General features: G+C 43.0%; 1 protein-coding gene across 1 annotated transcript in view; it reads left to right on the top strand.

The window, feature by feature from the left end:
* The window catches only part of KCNH1 (potassium voltage-gated channel subfamily H member 1), a 136,809-nt gene that overhangs the window by 27,797 nt on the left and 92,414 nt on the right, over window positions 1–16,598 (top strand). The window contains exon 3 of the mRNA XM_026695383.2: window positions 673–779. Within this exon, the coding sequence (XP_026551168.2) occupies window positions 673–779 (107 nt within the window). The remainder of the gene's footprint in view (window positions 1–672; window positions 780–16,598) is intronic.

Raw genomic sequence — 16,598 nt, 5'->3', positions numbered from 1 at the left:
ATTACACTTTTGGGAATTGTCAATAATCTTCTATTTGAGCATTCCATAGTCTTTTGTCTTGAAAATTGAATTCCTTAGTTCCCCAGGAAGAAATGGCTTCTAAGGAGTGCAAATGGAGTTGCAAATACACACAGAGAGAGATGGCCCAGCTAAAGGAAGCACATAATATGTAGGAGCCAGTATTTATTGTGAAATTCTCGTCATATAATGGCTTTCAGAGACGAGTCTCTTCTTCTAGTTCAGCTGTATCCAAAGACACCCAAGGAGACTTCTACTCAGGATAGGATTTCATCATGCTAACCTTCCCTCTACACTATCTATATCTCTTCTGAAATGTCATCTAACCTCTACAACAGATTTGGGAAATTATAGGAGGAAAGGGGAATTGGTCCCACCAACAGAATGAGGTTTTGTAGCTGACAAATATCATTTAATAACCTCACTTAACAACAAATTGTTATTATGGTTCTTATATTTTTTAAAAATATTATTGAGCCTCTCAGTGTCAATTGTTGATTGGAGTGGCATGTAAAACAAACCAGCCAATCCTATTCTCTGCGAAAGTGAGTTCGGAAAGAGTACTCAAAGAACATTTAATACAGTTTAAACCTGTTGTGCCTTGAAGTCTTGCTTGTGATTTTCACCTGCCTTATTTTGTTTATTTCCTTGCAGTTTCATGTATGGAGAGCTGACAGATAAAGATACAATTGATAAGGTTCGGCAAACTTTTGAGAACTATGAGGTGAACTCATTTGAAATCCTGATGTACAAGAAAAATAGTAAGTTAACTTTCTGGCTTCTTTTTCAACAATGTTTCCTGAAATGGGTTGTAGGAATGGCTCTTGTAGGTATTTCTCTCCCTGTTCTTTTTCATGAATAGTTTCCCAATGACAGGTGTAGTTCTGTCATATTAAGAAAACAAGCAGGTTACATTGGAATGATTTTTGCAGTGCTAATTGATTTTTCTACTTTTCACTTCAAGATGAATACATTTTTTCACATGGAACACTGTTCATATCCAACAATAAACTGGAAGATCGAGTAACATTGGTAAGGCATATGCTAACACCTGGGCTACCTGGAACTTAGAAGTTCATCCTAAGATTTCCCAAACAGCTTTTACTTAGGGAAAAAGATGTATAAAACAAATTGAATTCTTTCCCCCGAGAAAGTAGCTTAATCATTCATTTCTCACATTAATTTTCTAATACAGGGGTCTTCAAACTTGACAGCTTTAGGACTTGTTGACTTCAATTCCCAGAATTCCTCCTCTAGTCATGTTAGCTCAGGAATTCTGAGAGTTGAAGTCAACACGTCTTAAACTTGAAGACCCTTGCTCTAATATAATTATCCAATCTCATATTTGCAGCGCTTTGGGGCAGGCAGGAATCCGTGATCCTGCGTGGTTTTCGCCTGTGCTCACCGCTGGAGTGCCCTGAGCAATCTGGCTTCAGGGCTAAGCCACCTCCGTAGAAGGTGGTGAAGATGGGGGATCTGGCAGGGTCGAGAGGATCGCACCTCTCCTCCCTAGCCAGCTAAACTCCCTTTTCCGAAGGCGGTATGAGCGGCGGTCAGAAATGTCCGCCACAAAGAAGTGCTCAGTTGGGAAAGAAAGTGCAGGAGGAAGTCAAGAAGTGAAAGGTTTTTTTGGCTGACTGGGACAAAGCAACAACGAAGGTACCCTGGAACTTAAAATTTGCAAAAGATACATTGTTCCCAGAGACTTACAAGCGGCAGATGAAAGTTAAAAGGGAAAGTTTTTTTTTTCACTCTCCTTCCTAAAGTTGACAGCGAACGGAAAGAAATCGGAAAAACCCGCTTTGGATTAATAGGTAACTAAACTGGATAACTAAATGTTAAAGGGATAATAAGGATTTCTGAACATTTAAAAAAATCTTTTTTTGCTGTAGGTGGGAAGGGAGAGGAAAAGAATTGGAGCAGGATTTGGAAGTATAGAGGAGATTGCCTAGAGCTTTAAAGAATTATTAAATACTAACAAGACTTCTAAAAGATACATTTTAACTGGAATTTTGTAACTAAACTGTAACCCCAGAAAGAGAAAGTGAAGAAAGTGCTAAAAGAAACAGCTTATTTGGACTGTTTGGTGACTTTGGGACTTTTGGAAACTATCTTTGAAGGACTAAAAACACTTGGGTGGTTGTTTTGAAAAAAACTTTTCTTTCTACAATGGCATCAATTGTGAATGAATTGAAAACTGAATTCAAAAAATACAAAGAAGAGGAACAAGAAGGGAAGGGCTCTCTTGGCTCTCTTTTTTTCAATTCTCAGAAATGGCGATTTGCACCTATGAGAAACTGACTGCGCAACAAGATGATTGGGACAAAGAAGAAGCCATCTTTGATGAACTAGTAACTTTACTTGGGGAAGAAAGGGAAAAGGAGGAAAAGAAAAAGGAGACTTTAAGATTTAAAAAAACAACAACCAAAAAAAAGAGAAAAATAAGATGAAAAATGGATATAATGTTAGAAAACAACAGAAAGGGGGAATACAGAAGAGGGAAAGGGAGGTGGAGAGACAAGGGGGTAAAAAGGGCAGGGAGAAGAAGAAGCAAGGGAAGAAGGACGGGATGAGAAGCTTCAATGGTGTGGAGCAAGATGTAAAGAAACAAGATTCATTTAGAGATAATGGGTAAAAACTTAATTGAAGGGATTCTGCAAAGATACATTAGATTGTATTGTTATATTTGTATTTAGAAATAATGTTAGAAAATTGGAAACAACATGTGACTAAAAAGTGGGATAAAATATTCAGTGTAACTTAGTGAAATTTTTGTGAATAAAAGGAAGGCAATGAAATAAATGAGAGAATTGAAGTAGGAAGGAATGGGAACATTTTAATGATACAATGTTTTTAAAATATAAGTGATGTGAAGTGGGGGGGAAATAATTATGGAAAGTCTATAAGTGTTCCCATAAAAGCATGATATTCAATTGAAAAGTAATGTGTAAAATGTTTAAGATTCAAATGAATATTAATATTAATGATAGATTTGAATTGGTATGGATTGTTTTAATTATATTATATATTTGTAATTTTTTTTTCTTTCTTTAAAATATAATGTGTAACTTTAGAATGTACTAAGCAGAATCCAAATGGAGGTTATGTACTATATTAAGTGTTATAAATTTAGGGGAAAGAGATAGGAGTCATACTCCAATTAGTGTACAGGAGAAATTTTGTTTAAAGAGAAAAGATAAATAGATAACTGGAAACAGAACAGACAAAGAATAATAAGCATAATGATCTGAACTGAGATGAGATAAATAAAATAAATTTAAGAAAGTTAGATGGGAGAAGCTATATAGAGAATGTAAAATGGTAGCAAGATATGGAATGATATATAAAATGAACATGAATTTGAATTCGTGTCTGTATGAAGAGATGTAACCTGGGACCAAGCAGCTTTCAGAAAAGATGTTTTATGTTTTTTACGTTTTATGTTTTGTTTGTTTGTGTATTGTCTTTGAAAATTAATAAAATTTGTTTTTTTTAAAAACAATCTACACAAAAAGCCTCTTTCTTGGGAAGGCCACATTTGGAAAAGGAATCCATACGTTTTTGAAAATTGTCCTGCATTATACTAAAAAAAGAAAAAGAACTTACATATGTATATGTATATTTAAAATGTTTATAATAGATAATTTTTGTAGCAAATGATATTGGAACATTTCATGTAAAACTAAATAAATCTTATGAGATTTACATTGATGACCAAGTATGTTAGGAAAAGCAATTTCCATTTGGAATTTCCCATGATGGAAAAAAATAGTTGATTCCAGTTCACCTAACATTCTGATACTGCACGAGTCAAAAAGAGGGCTGTGAAAATATTTACAGACCCCTCACATCCCGGACATAAACTGTTTCAACCCCTTCCCTCAAAATGTTATAGAGCACTAAAAGAACAGTTTTTTTCCTGAAAGCCATCACTCTGCTAAGCAAATAATTCCCTCAACACTGTTCAACTATTACAAAGTCTGCACTACTATTACTCTTAATCTTCTCATCACTCCTTATCACTCCCCTCCCACTTGTGATTGTACCTTACAATTTATATTGATTCTTGATTCTTAACGAATGTATCTTTTCTTTTATGTATACTGAGAGTATTTACACCAAGACAAATTCCTTGTGTTTCCAATCACACTTGGCCAATAAAGTATTTTATTATATTCTATATCACCTTTTACTAAGAAAAAGAACCAGTGAATCCTGGTCTGTTGTGCCTCTTTACTTCTCTCCATAAACTGGTAATAGAGTTGATTATTTCCATGGCTGTTTATTTTAGCAGAAGGTTTATCCTCTCAGGCAGTTTGTCTTTCACAGTAGTATAACCACTGTGTCTAATCTTTTGACTGAAGAACCCGAAAGAAACTACCAGAGGTTCCTGGCATTTGCTAGCATAAGAACTACAAATTAAAAAAAACTGCTTAGGGATACAAAGAATGAGAGTATATAAGCCTTCCAACTTAATTAGCCCTGGCTTTCCTGCAGTGATCACCATAAAGTCTCAGCCGTAATGCACTTATGTGAGGAACTTCAAAATAAGCTACACATCACACGACTAGTACTGGCAATCTGGATACCCTGTTAGATTTGCTTGGCCGTTTTCGAAGATTCAGCACAACTCTTACAAGAACTGTGTAAATACTCAGCATTGTACCATTGCCAGCCCTATTGTTATTTTTTATTTAATTTTTTCTCTTCCTACCCTATCAGGTTATAGCAAGAGATGTTGCCAACTCTGAGACAGCATTCTGGAGTCCTATTGCACAAACCTGTTCATTGTCAATCTGTAAGAAAGTCCAGGTGTATCAAGAGAAGGATTTGTTTGTACTCTACAATAATTTTCCACATCATACTTAGCATTAAAAGCTGCTATAAACTAAATCAGAGCAAGTGAATTGGGGTTATTGGCAGATCAGAAGCCTAACAAAAACATCACATTAAAAGTGGTTTGTTAGACCACATCAAAGAATATCTAGTTCCATTTTATTTTGCCAGAGTCTCAGTAGCTGCACAAAACATACATTGTTCTGATCATATTTCCTCACAATTGATTTCATTAACTAGAAGTACGTGGCTTCAAGTATGCAATCTACCCAAGTTGGTGACCATCATGTGTAGTAGAAAAATGTGGTAATGTGGAATACTTCTTTTTATCTGCCTTGCTTTTTGTACCATTGAGTTTTATCAGAGGATGCCATATTGCTACATTTTTCATCCAACCATACAAAGTTTTAACCCCATTATCACATAGAGTTAGAGCCAGTGGATAAGGTGGGAGTGTGTATGGTTATAGTTTTTCTTGTTGGCCATTGCAAGTTGCATTTGGATACAAATGCTGACAAGTACAAATGCTGAAAAGAACAAAGAATAAATTAGGCCAGGACAAAAGCTTCCACTAAAACTGAAGTTTAAAATGAAATAAAAACAAATGCGATGAATTACTTCCCATGTATATAAAAATATATTTATGTTTAGGTATTCAGTTTCTATAACCTCCCAACTCAACAAACTGACTCCTATCCCATCATATTAAAACTTGCAATTTAGTGGCAGCTTTCGGAAGAGCTATGGACTTAATAATAGGTTTATGCATTTTGTTATGCATTGGACAGAGCTAGGGAAACTAGGGAAATTACCAACCCAATACATACCTAACTGTGGAAATTCAGTTTCCACAGTTACATATGTATTTAGACTAGTCATTTTTTTCTCAGCCCACCTATCTCATAGGATAATCATTCTGAACAATAACCTGGCAGAAGAGAAAGTACTATGACTGAGCAGAATATATATGAAATATACCTTGCTCAGGTCATCTGGTGGGCTTTAAATTGAATATGGAATAGAAGGGAGACAATACCCAGAGGCACCCTGAAAACATAAGCCCGGAGTTATTATAGCTCACAACAAGGAATGATGTACTAAGAAAGAAGAATTTATCAGGAATACACCAGGAGAGTTATTGGAGAGTTAACGGAACAAACTGCGTCTTGGACTCATGACTGTTCCATACTTGCAGGTGTTCAGGCAAGGACAGGAGAACCAATTTTCTGAGATGGTATGAAGACTTCAGCCGTAGCATTGGATAAGAAGAACTCCAAAGACTTCAATCCTACAATGAGTTCCTTAAGCCCTGTACCAACCACATATCCCAAATGCAAATACCATATATGGGATCTCACATTAGATGCAGTTAACAATATTAAAATTGAACAGTGCTTTACTTTTGAGTGTTTCAAAAGGCAATTCTATCTCTTACGTTAACAGCATTCAGTAATGTGCTTTACTATGCCAATACAATTAAGAGAAGTATTATACACTTTTAAGCAATTTCTGTCAACTAAAAAAAATGCTCATTTTTAGCATTAGATAATGGTGTCTCAATAACTAAGCCTGGAACACCCCAAGGCTGAGAAGCATAGATTAGTATAAATGTATTCTATTTCATTGTCCATACTAATGGTATAGTATTTCAAACTGCTGGGGATAGGGAAACTAATAGATAGGCTGATGAATACTTTTCCTTTAGAAAGATCAATACAGAATATTGTTTCATTTTGGGGGGTCCAAAATAGCTTAGAACAAAGTTGTTTCTTCAAAAATTAGAAATATCTTGGTTTATTTCAGGTGCCCCTGGTTCCCAAACACAGCAATGATCTATCATAGAACTGAAAAATATAATTTAAGTCAAAGAGCTTGAAGATGAGGCAGATTTATGAATCAACAAGACAGAAATTTATACTGGGTGTGGATCTTAATCCAATCCAGAAAAAAGATCATTCTTGGCCTCTTTCTAGAGGATTTTTTTAAAGCTCTTTGAGTTCATCTTCAATCCAATGTTTTTTTCTGGCAGATCTCAGCTCTGTAACTAGAAAAACAATGCCAGGTATATAGAATCAGTGACCTAATTTATACGTTATTCAGAATTAGGATAGTCTCAGTTGTCCCACTTGTTTACCACAGAATATACATAGTCCTCTCAGTGTGTCTGTTTGACCCCAAAATCTTTTTAACAGTTGTATTTCAGCGGTGGTCTTTTATGACGTGAATTTCTGCAGTCTATGATTGTGACTGAAAATCAGTTTTAAAAGTGCTATGACAGAAATGTAATTTCCCTTAATGAGCATTCCTTTTCCTTGCTCCCTGTTCTAGTCTTAAACAAACTTTGAACATTTTTGAAACCCTACAAAATTTTTAACCTTTCTTCTGTATTGTTAGGCTACTTTTATAATCATAGAATGTGGGAAGAGCCTATTTCTTTGTGTTCTGATTCCTCTGTTGATCATCTGAAGGGCAGGAGTATGATTCTGTTGAAAGGTTGTGCCATTGGAAAAATCTTTATATGTAGTATCTTCAAGCAAATGATGTAGTGTGGGACAACTCTATTCAGTATGGAGTCAGGACAACTGAATGGAGCTGAGTGTTTACTGGCTGGATGCCCTTCCTATTGCCAATGCAGTTTGCAGCTGATATTTACTCATTGTGCCCAGACTTTCTACTACCTAGAATTGAACTCACAGCCTCCTGATTGTGAGGTGAGAGCTCTACCTCTAGGACACTGCACCATTCACACTAGAAACGGAAGAGGAAGTATGAGCATTTCAGGGAGAAATCAAACCTTCTTTGTTTAAAAGAATAGAATAGAATAGAACAGAACAGAACAGAACAGAACAGAACAGAACAGAATAGAATAGAATAGAATAGAATACTTTATTGGCCAAGTGTGATTGGACACACAAGGAATTTGTCATGGTGTAAATATTCTCAGTATACTGAGAGTATACTGAGCGTATCAAATTAAAATATTAATTTGTTATATGAAGATATATGTTAGCCTTCAAGATCTTCTACTATTGCTTTGCATCTTTTGGCTGCCATAAGTAATGGGGGGAGGAGTGGGTAGAGTCTGGGAAGTGAGCTGGAGGTGTTACATTCTAGTGTTGTAAAAATGAGGAGGGGGGGAGCATAAATTCCTGTTTAGGTTTCTATTTCTCGCTTAGCTTTCTTTTCTCTGCGCAGCTGCAAACTTCTTCTTTTTCTTCAGCGTTTGTCTCGCGCTCGGGCGAGGTCCGCTAATGTCCTTGAGTACTGCTTCCACACCTCTCTGTCTGCCACGTGTGTCGGGTCTGCCTTCGCGATCTCTAGATCGGCCTTGATCGTGTCCATCCAGCGTTGTTTAGGTCTACCACGCGGTCTCGCTCCTCCGACAGTCACCTTCATTACAGATTTGATGATGGATTCTTCCTTGGCGCGGCTCACGTGGCCGAACCATCGTAGCCGGGACTGCCTCATGACCGTGGGGATGGGCACGACGTTGAACCGTCTCACGCACTTCTTCGTTCCTGACGCGATCGAGTAGGGTGAGGCCTACCGACCATCGGAGCATTCGCATCTCCATTATCTGGAGTCTGCTTTGACTTCTTTGGTCGTCGGCCAGCACTCTGCGCCGTATATGGCCACGGGCGCACCACAGAGTTATAGATTTTCGCCTTCAGGCGCATCGGCATCTTCTTGTCACAGAGGACGCCCATGACGGACTTCCATTTGCCCCACGCTGCATTGATCCTGGCTGCCACCTCAGTTTGTAGTAGGCCTTCTTCCCAAGAGTAGTTCCCAGGTACTTGAAGGTGGAGGCGCGCGGTAGCTCCTGCCCGTTCACGTGGATGGAGCCTGTCATTTCATTGTCAGTGGTCAGGTATTCGGACTTCTTTAGGTTCAGCCGGAGCCCGAACTGCTCGAGGCGGTCATGCCACTGTTGGACTCGGTGCTCTAGTTCAGCCTTGCACAGGTTGGCCAGGAACACATCATCGGCGTAGAGCAGCGCTCCATGGGGCGGGCGTGTACAGGTCGTGTGTAATTGTGTCCATCACCAGAATGAACAGCAGTGGTGAGAGAGCAGAGCCCTGGTGTACGCCGACGGTAATATTAAACTCCTCTGATATCCCAGCTGCCGCTTTTACACGGCTTTTGTGACATCTGTATAGGAGTTGGACCCATTGTACGAGCAGCTCAGGCACGCCGTGGTCTCGCAGTGCGTACCAGATGAGATCGCGGGACTCGGTCGAAGGCCTTTTCCAAGTCTAGGAAGGCGGTGTGGAGCGGGATTTTCTTCTCTCTGTGAGCCTCCATCAGCATCCGCACACCGAAGATGGCGCCGGTGGTGCCGCAGTTCTTGATGAATCCAGCCTGGTTGACGCTGATGTCGACGGTGTCCCGAATGCGCTTATCAAGGACGCGTTCAAAGATCTTCATAGTGTGTGACAGTAACCTGACCGGTCTGTAGTTGGAGCAGTCCGCTGGGCTGCCCTTTCCCTTCCAGATCGGAACAGTGGTGCTGCGGTACCAGTCGTGTGGCACTTTTCCCGTGGAGACGATGTTGTTGAACAGCTCGCACAGCCACAATGCCGAGCCCGGTAGTGCCTTTTTCCAGAAGTCGGCAGGGATGTCGTCTGGTCCTGTTGCCTTACCGTTTTCATGGCCTTGATGGCGTCGGCGACCTCGCTGGCATAAATGCCTGAGACTGGGCCTTCAACTGGGTCACCTCGCGGGGTTCGTGGGTGTGGGAACTCCTTGGTGGAGATCTTTTCGAAGTATTGCCGCCACCTCTCCGCAGCGTCTCTGGGGTTGACGATCAAATTTCCCCTTTCGTCGTTGATCCCATGAAACTGGTCAATGTCCAGGGTCTTCCTGTGTCTGCTTTTGGCTAGGCGGTAGATCTCATTCTCGCCTTCTCGCGTGTTCAGCTTCTCGTAGATGTCATCGTAGTGGGAGCTTCTGGCTGTCGCTACTGCTTTCTTGGCTGCCTTTTTGGCCGCCTTTGTATTCGCAGAGCTTCTCGCTGGTCTTGTCCTGAAGAAAGGCCTTGTAGAGCCGTTTCTTCAGGTGTACGGCATCTTGTACTTCCGGTGTCCAGAGCCATGTATCTCGTTCGATCGTCTCCGTCCTGGCTTGGTGCAACCAAGCTGTTGGCAGCCGGCAGTGTGAACAGTGCTCTTCAGCATGGACCACGCTTCCTGTGGCCCGTCGACCATCTGCGGGAACTGCTCCGGTTTGATGAGGGGTCCGCCATCTTCTTCTGGTTCCACCACTTGATTCGTGGCTGGTCTGCATTTCTTTTGTCAATCCTGGTCTTGGGCTTGCTGATCCTGATCTTCGCCATCAGCGGCCTGTGCTGACTGCTCGATTCGCACGGGTACGCCTTGGCGTTGAGCACGTTTTAGCGGCTCTTCGGCCGTACGATGATGTAGTCGATCTGTGTGTGGTGGCTCCCGTTTCTGCTATGGTAGGTGAGGAGTTGAGATTCTCGCCTAATGAAGCAGGTATTCGTGATGGTCATATCATGGGAGTCGGCAAAGTCCAGGATCCTCTGGCCATTCTCATTCGTATCGCCTGTGCCATGCCCACCGTGGCACTGGTGTCCGTTTTGTCCCGCCCTACATGACCATTCAGGTCGCCCGAGATGATGATGTCGTCTTCGTGTGGGATCTGCCTGAGTTGGATGTCGAGCAGTTCCCAGAAGGTATCCTTCTCCTCCTCGTGACATCCGGTCTGAGGGGCGTGGCGGACAAGATGTGTAGGCGCTGCCTCTCGGTCGCTACGACGATTATCATCAGTCGTTCTGTGAGGCGCTTAACTTCTGCGACGGAACTTTGCCAGCTTGGACTGACAACCACAGCTACACCGCCGCGGTTTTCCTTACAGCTGGTGTATATGATCTTGTAGCCGTCTATAGTCGTAGCCTTGTTGCCCTTCCAGCGAGTTTCCTGGAGGCAGCAGATGTCCAGCTTCCTGTCCCGCATGGCCCTGACGATCTCGGTCGAGCGTCCAGTCAGCGAATCCACGTTCCAGGTGGCCACCTTGAGCGTCTGGCAGTCCTCTGTTCCCCGCTTGCGTTTTTTCACACGGCCGTGCTTTCCGCGTGGACCATTTCGTTGATTTTTGGCGCAGGCCAATGGTCTCCTGCGCCCGTCGGTTCCCCCGAACGCGGTAGCATTGGACGTGTGTTTTGTAGTGGACGTTTCCATCATGTTGATGCGGCATTTGAGTACTCCAGCCGGCCTGTCGCGTGGGCCTGTCGTCGGAGGGTCTGCTCTCAGTTACGGTCAGCGTTTGACGGCTTCGCGCATCCAGGGGACACCACTTGGAGGTGGCAGACCGCTCGTCCCCCTCTGCGCAGCTGCAAACCTTTATCAAAATATGCCAAGGTCAACAGACAGAGGCCTCATCACCACCTGAAGATGTCCACATGATCATATTCACAACTTTTAATTGGAAGAATCATTTGAACTGTTGGGGGTGGGAACATTTCCATCACTTTGTATATGTGATTTGCGTGCCTAATTTCTCAGATTCAGAATTCTATGGTTGCTACCACTTCATTTTCAGTAAAAGATATCTTTTCTCTAATCTATGGAGTCTAAGTATTTCTTTCTTGAATTTTGAATGGAGCACCATCTGACATTATTCTGAATCTCCCTCTACCAGCCCACCCAGAGAAAATATCCAATTTCTTCCGTGGGGGTCTGAACATCATGTCATCTCCAACCAGTGACCAGGAGGACCTGGGCACCATTGGAGGCCAAGAGTCTTTGTTGCTGGAGGAGGCACAGGGAGCTGAATTGTTAGCAGAGCTCAATCTGGAAGAGATCCCAGCTGTGAAGCCCAGATGGTCGTTAGGTGTTGGCTGGAAGGATCTGGAGGAGTTTACCCCCCCGGAATCACCATCACCCGACGGCGTGGAAGAGAAGAGCCATGGCAAGAGAGGGAAAAGAGAGAGCTTTTACTGGACCAAGCCAGGCAACTCCTCAATGAGGTGTTTGGGCAACCTCATGCTACACAAAGGTATGAAGGGGAAGTGGGAGCAGCCCCAGCCAGAAGAAGCCAAGCAGCCCCCACCCCCATAAATCAACCTGAGCCAGGGCAACAGCCAGCAACAGCCGCGGGGCCCCCAGCAGGAGGTGTAATCCCTAGAAGACATAGAGCTCCCAAGCTGCCTCCACTAGAAGTAAAATTTGGGGGAAATCCCAAAGACTTGGGGTTTTTCCTAGCACAAGTTTGGAGCTATATGGAAGAATACGGGGAGGAATTCTCCTCAGAAGCAGCCAAAGTGAGATATGTTACCAGGGCTCTGGAGGGAATAGCTGCAGAGTGGATGGTGACTCTGCATAATGATAATGACCCCAGCTGCTGAATTATAACCTTTTCATGACTGCGCTGCGGGCAAGATTTGAGGACCCACTGTCGGAGTGAAAGGCCAGGATCAGGATGAAGACTATAAATCAGGGGCAGAGGTCAGTGGCCGATTACACCCAAGAGTTTAGACAGCTCGCGTGTTACATCTGAGGCTGGTCCCAGGGAGCCCTGAAAGAGGCATTTAAAGATGGATTAAATGAAGACGTATACTGAAGATGCATTGCCAGAAGGGACCCAAATGATTTGCAGATGTGGTACTTGTTGGCAGAAGAGGTGGAATTGATCTAACCTGAAGCAGATGCCGGGGGGCTCTGGTTGGTGCAAGCCTCCCCCCCAACGTCCTCAAGAAGTCCCCAAGCCCCAGAAGGGAGGGATGGCGGCAAGACCCAAACCCACTATCTGCTTCCAATGTGGGAAGGAAGGTCACCGGGCTGCGGACTGCAGGGCCAAGTTGGATCCAAAGGGGGTGCCAAAAAGAAGGAGGAAGCCTGAAACCCCACCAGCGAAGCCTTGCAAAACCACGCTTAAGACGAGGGAAGTTGTAGAGGTCGACCCTCCAGAAAGAGAGGAGCTGGGACCTCCGACCTCCTCTGAAGAGAGTGAATCTGACTCAGAAGACGACTTCCTGGTAAGTCCAAACAAGGGCCCTATGACCATCCCAGTGAAATTGAGGGTACCCACCTCAGTGGCTGAAGGGGAGATGCTAGCCTTGCTAGACTCTGGGTGCACGAGGTGTGTAATCAACACAAAAGTAGTAGAGGAAATGGGTTTAAGACTAAAACCTTTAAAAACGCCCATAGCCTTTTGTCAATTAGATGGATCAGTGGCGGGGGGCTGCCCTGCATGTTTCATAATGGAACCCCTAGAAATGACCATGGGAGAGCATAAAGAAACCCTGTGTTTTATTGTGGCCCCTGGGATGGAGCAACCGCTAATATTGGGATTACCATGGCTCTGGAAGTGGAACCCCCACATTAACTGGAGGAAGGGGTCATTGCGCATACGTACCAATCAGTGACCAGAAAGGGAAGAGCGATCTCAGCCGAAGCTTCAGAATCTGGTTGAGTTAGCCTCCACAGGTACCGAGAACTTGGAGGGGGAGGAGAAAATTCCGAAGGAATATTGGGATTTAAAGGAAGTGTTCAGTGAAAAGGCCTCAGATGAGCTCCCCCCACATCGGTCAACAGATTGTAGTATTGAAATTTTACCTGGGGTGAAGCTCCTGAAACCGAAGCTATATTCGATGACACCACGGGAATTAGAAGAGCTGAGATCATTTATCGATAAAAATTTGGAACGTGGTTTCATCCAACCCACTAGACCCTGGGTAGCGGCCCCAGTGCTGTTCCATGAAAAGAAAAATGGCTCCAAGCGCTTAGTAGTTGACTATAGAAACCTGAATGCAATTTCCGTGGAAAACGTGTATCCTTTTCCCCTGATGAAGGACATGCTGGCCCACCTGGCAAAGGGAAAATTTTTCAGGAAGCTGGACTTGAGAGAAGCGTACTACCGAATTTGAATTAAGGAAGGAGATGAGTGGAAAACTGCTTTTAACTGCCCGATAGGTTGTTTCCAGTTCAACGTTCTCCCATTTGGCCTACAGGGGGCTCCAGCCGTATTCATGCAGATGATCAATCAGGTGTTACATGAACATTTATACAAGGGAGTTTTGGTTTACCTTGGTGACATCCTTATCTACACGGAAACTTGGGATGAAAATGTGAAACTAGTGCGGTCAGTCCTACAGAAGCTGTGAGCCGCCAAATTGTATGCTAAGCTGTCCAAATGTGAGTTCCATCAAGAGAAAATTGACTATTTGGGGTATCGCATCTCACATGAGGGCATAGAAATGGATCCAGGGAAGGTGCATGCCGTGTTGGAATGCCCCCCCCCCCCCACACACACACCAGAAAACAACTTCAAAGTTTCTTGGGATTCGCCAATTTTTACCGGCAATTTATCCCGGCTTTTGCTAAGATAGCAATGCCTTTCACAAATCTCCTAAAAACTAAAGGGGAGGTGAAGCCAAGGCCTAGCAAACCGCTGGAGTGGTCCATGGAGTGCCAAGCAGCCTTTGAAAAGCTGAAACGACTGTTTGCTGCAGAACCAGTGCTAAAGCACCCGGATATGGACGCTCCTTTCATGATCCAAGCCGATGTGAGCGACATGGCTGTGGGAGCGGTATTACTTCAAATCAATGAGAAAGGAACTTTACAACCCTGTGCCTATACCTCCCGCAAACTATCAGAAACCGAAAGAAGATGGGCCATCTGGGAAAAAGAAGGTTTTGCAGTTCATTGGGCTCTATTGACTTGGAGACATTTCTTGGAAGGAGTGAAACACCCGTTTGAGGTATAGACTGATCATAAGAATTTGGAGGCCTTAAAAACGCCTCAGAAGCTGTCCCCTAAACAAGTTCGCTGGGCCCAGTACTTTAAGCGATTTAACTTCTCATTGAAGTACATCCCAGGGGGGAGGAATTTTATGGAGGATGCTTTATCTAGACTGCCTCAATACAATAGTGTTCGCCAGGAAGTGATGCAGCCAATTATCTCAACCAAACAGCTAGCCACCCCAGTGGTCACTAGAGCTCAAAAGAAGAAACAAGAAGTGGATTTATCAAATGATTTGACTGCACAACTTAAAGAAGCCCTAAAACTTGATGATTGATTCCTGGCTCATTCAAATAACTGTACAGTTAGAGATGGTTTGGCCTGGATGGGAACAAAGTTGTATGTACCAGAGACACGGAGAAGCTAAATATTACAACAAGCTCATGATTCTAAAGCAGCTGGCCATTTTGGATTCATGAAAACCTTACACCTGGTTAAGCAACAATTCTGGTGGCCTACATTGAAGAAGGACATTGAAACTTATGTGGCCAGCTGCTCAATTTGCGCATCAGCAAAGAGACCTCCTGGTAAGCCAGCAGGGCTGTTACAAAATGTGGCTAGACCAACGGCTCCGTGGAAGGAAATCTCTATGGACTTTATAGTGGAATTACCCGAAAGCGCCAGAAACAAGGTGATTTGGGTGGTAACCGATTTGTTTTCCAAACAAGTACACTTCATACCTTGTTCCAAGATTCCCTCTGCAAAAACGTTGGCTAAACTGTTTATACTACATATCTATAGATTACATGGTTTTCCTGAATGTATAATTTCTGTCAGAGAGGTTCAATTTACCTCGAACTTTTGGAGGGAGTTCCTGAAGTTAATAGGCTCCACCCAAGGCTTAAGCTCTGCCCACCATCCCCAAACCAATGGGGCCTGTGAGAGAACTAACGCAGTGTTAGAACAATACCTTAGATATTACATAAACTATCAACAGGATAATTGGGCCGACCTATTGCCTTTCGCCGAAGTGGCATATAACAATTCTGTACACAGTAGTACTGGGTTTACCCCATTTAAAGTGGCATCAGGACAAGATTTTGTGCCCATACCTGAACTTCCTCGTGCAAGGCCTAACATCCAGTCGTTAGACAAATGGATATCTCAACTCCAACTTAATTGGCCAGTCACTTGTAAAGCACTAGATGATGCACACTAGTCTCACAAGAAGTTTGCAGACAAAAAGAGAGCTCTCCAGAAACCGTATCAAGTGGGTGACAGTTTTCTTGTCCACCAGATATCTACAAACCACTCAGAAATCAAAGAAACTTGGTCCTAAATATGTGGGTCCTTTCACGATTGAACGGATTGTAAATCCTGTGACAGTCCAACTGAAATTACCAAAAACTCTTCGACGAATCCACCCGGTTTTCCATGTTAGTTAAAACCTGAACATTCCTCTGGTTTAAGACCGACCCAGCCTGATCCTCCTATACCATTACTGATTGAAGGTGAACAACATTTTGAAGTTAAAGAAATTCTGGTCTCTCGCAAATGGAGAGGTCAGCTCCAATATCTCGTGGCTTGGAAACACTTCCCTTCTTCCCAAGCTGAATGGGTCAATGAAAAAGATGTTAGAGCCCCTAAGCTGATCAAAGCATTTTGTACAAAGTATCCTGATAAACCCTAGAAATGTATCCATTTTATTTACCTGATTATTAACTAGTATCTTTTATGTTTCTTTTTCTTTTCTAGGACTAATGCCTTTTTTCTAGGAGGGCCGAATGTCAGCCTTCAAGATCTTCTACTATTGCTTTGCATCTTTTGGCTGCCATAAGTAATGGGGGGAGGAGGGGGTAGAGTCTGGGAAGCGAGCTGGAGGTGTTACATTCTAGTGTTGTGAAAATGAGGAGGGGGGTAGCATAAATTCCTGTTTAGGTTTCTATTTCTCGCTTAGCTTTCTTTTCTCTGCGCAGCTGCAAACCTTTATCAAAATATGCCAAGGTCAACAGACAGAGGCCTCATCACCACCTGAAGATGTCC

This window comes from Pseudonaja textilis, chromosome 1, assembly GCF_049901715.1.
Source record: "Pseudonaja textilis isolate UNSWEBS1 chromosome 1, rPseTex1.2, whole genome shotgun sequence".
NCBI classification, from domain to species: Eukaryota; Metazoa; Chordata; class Lepidosauria; order Squamata; family Elapidae; genus Pseudonaja; species Pseudonaja textilis.
Note: the sequence above shows the minus strand (reverse complement) of the source record. Positions and strands in the feature narration are given on the sequence as shown.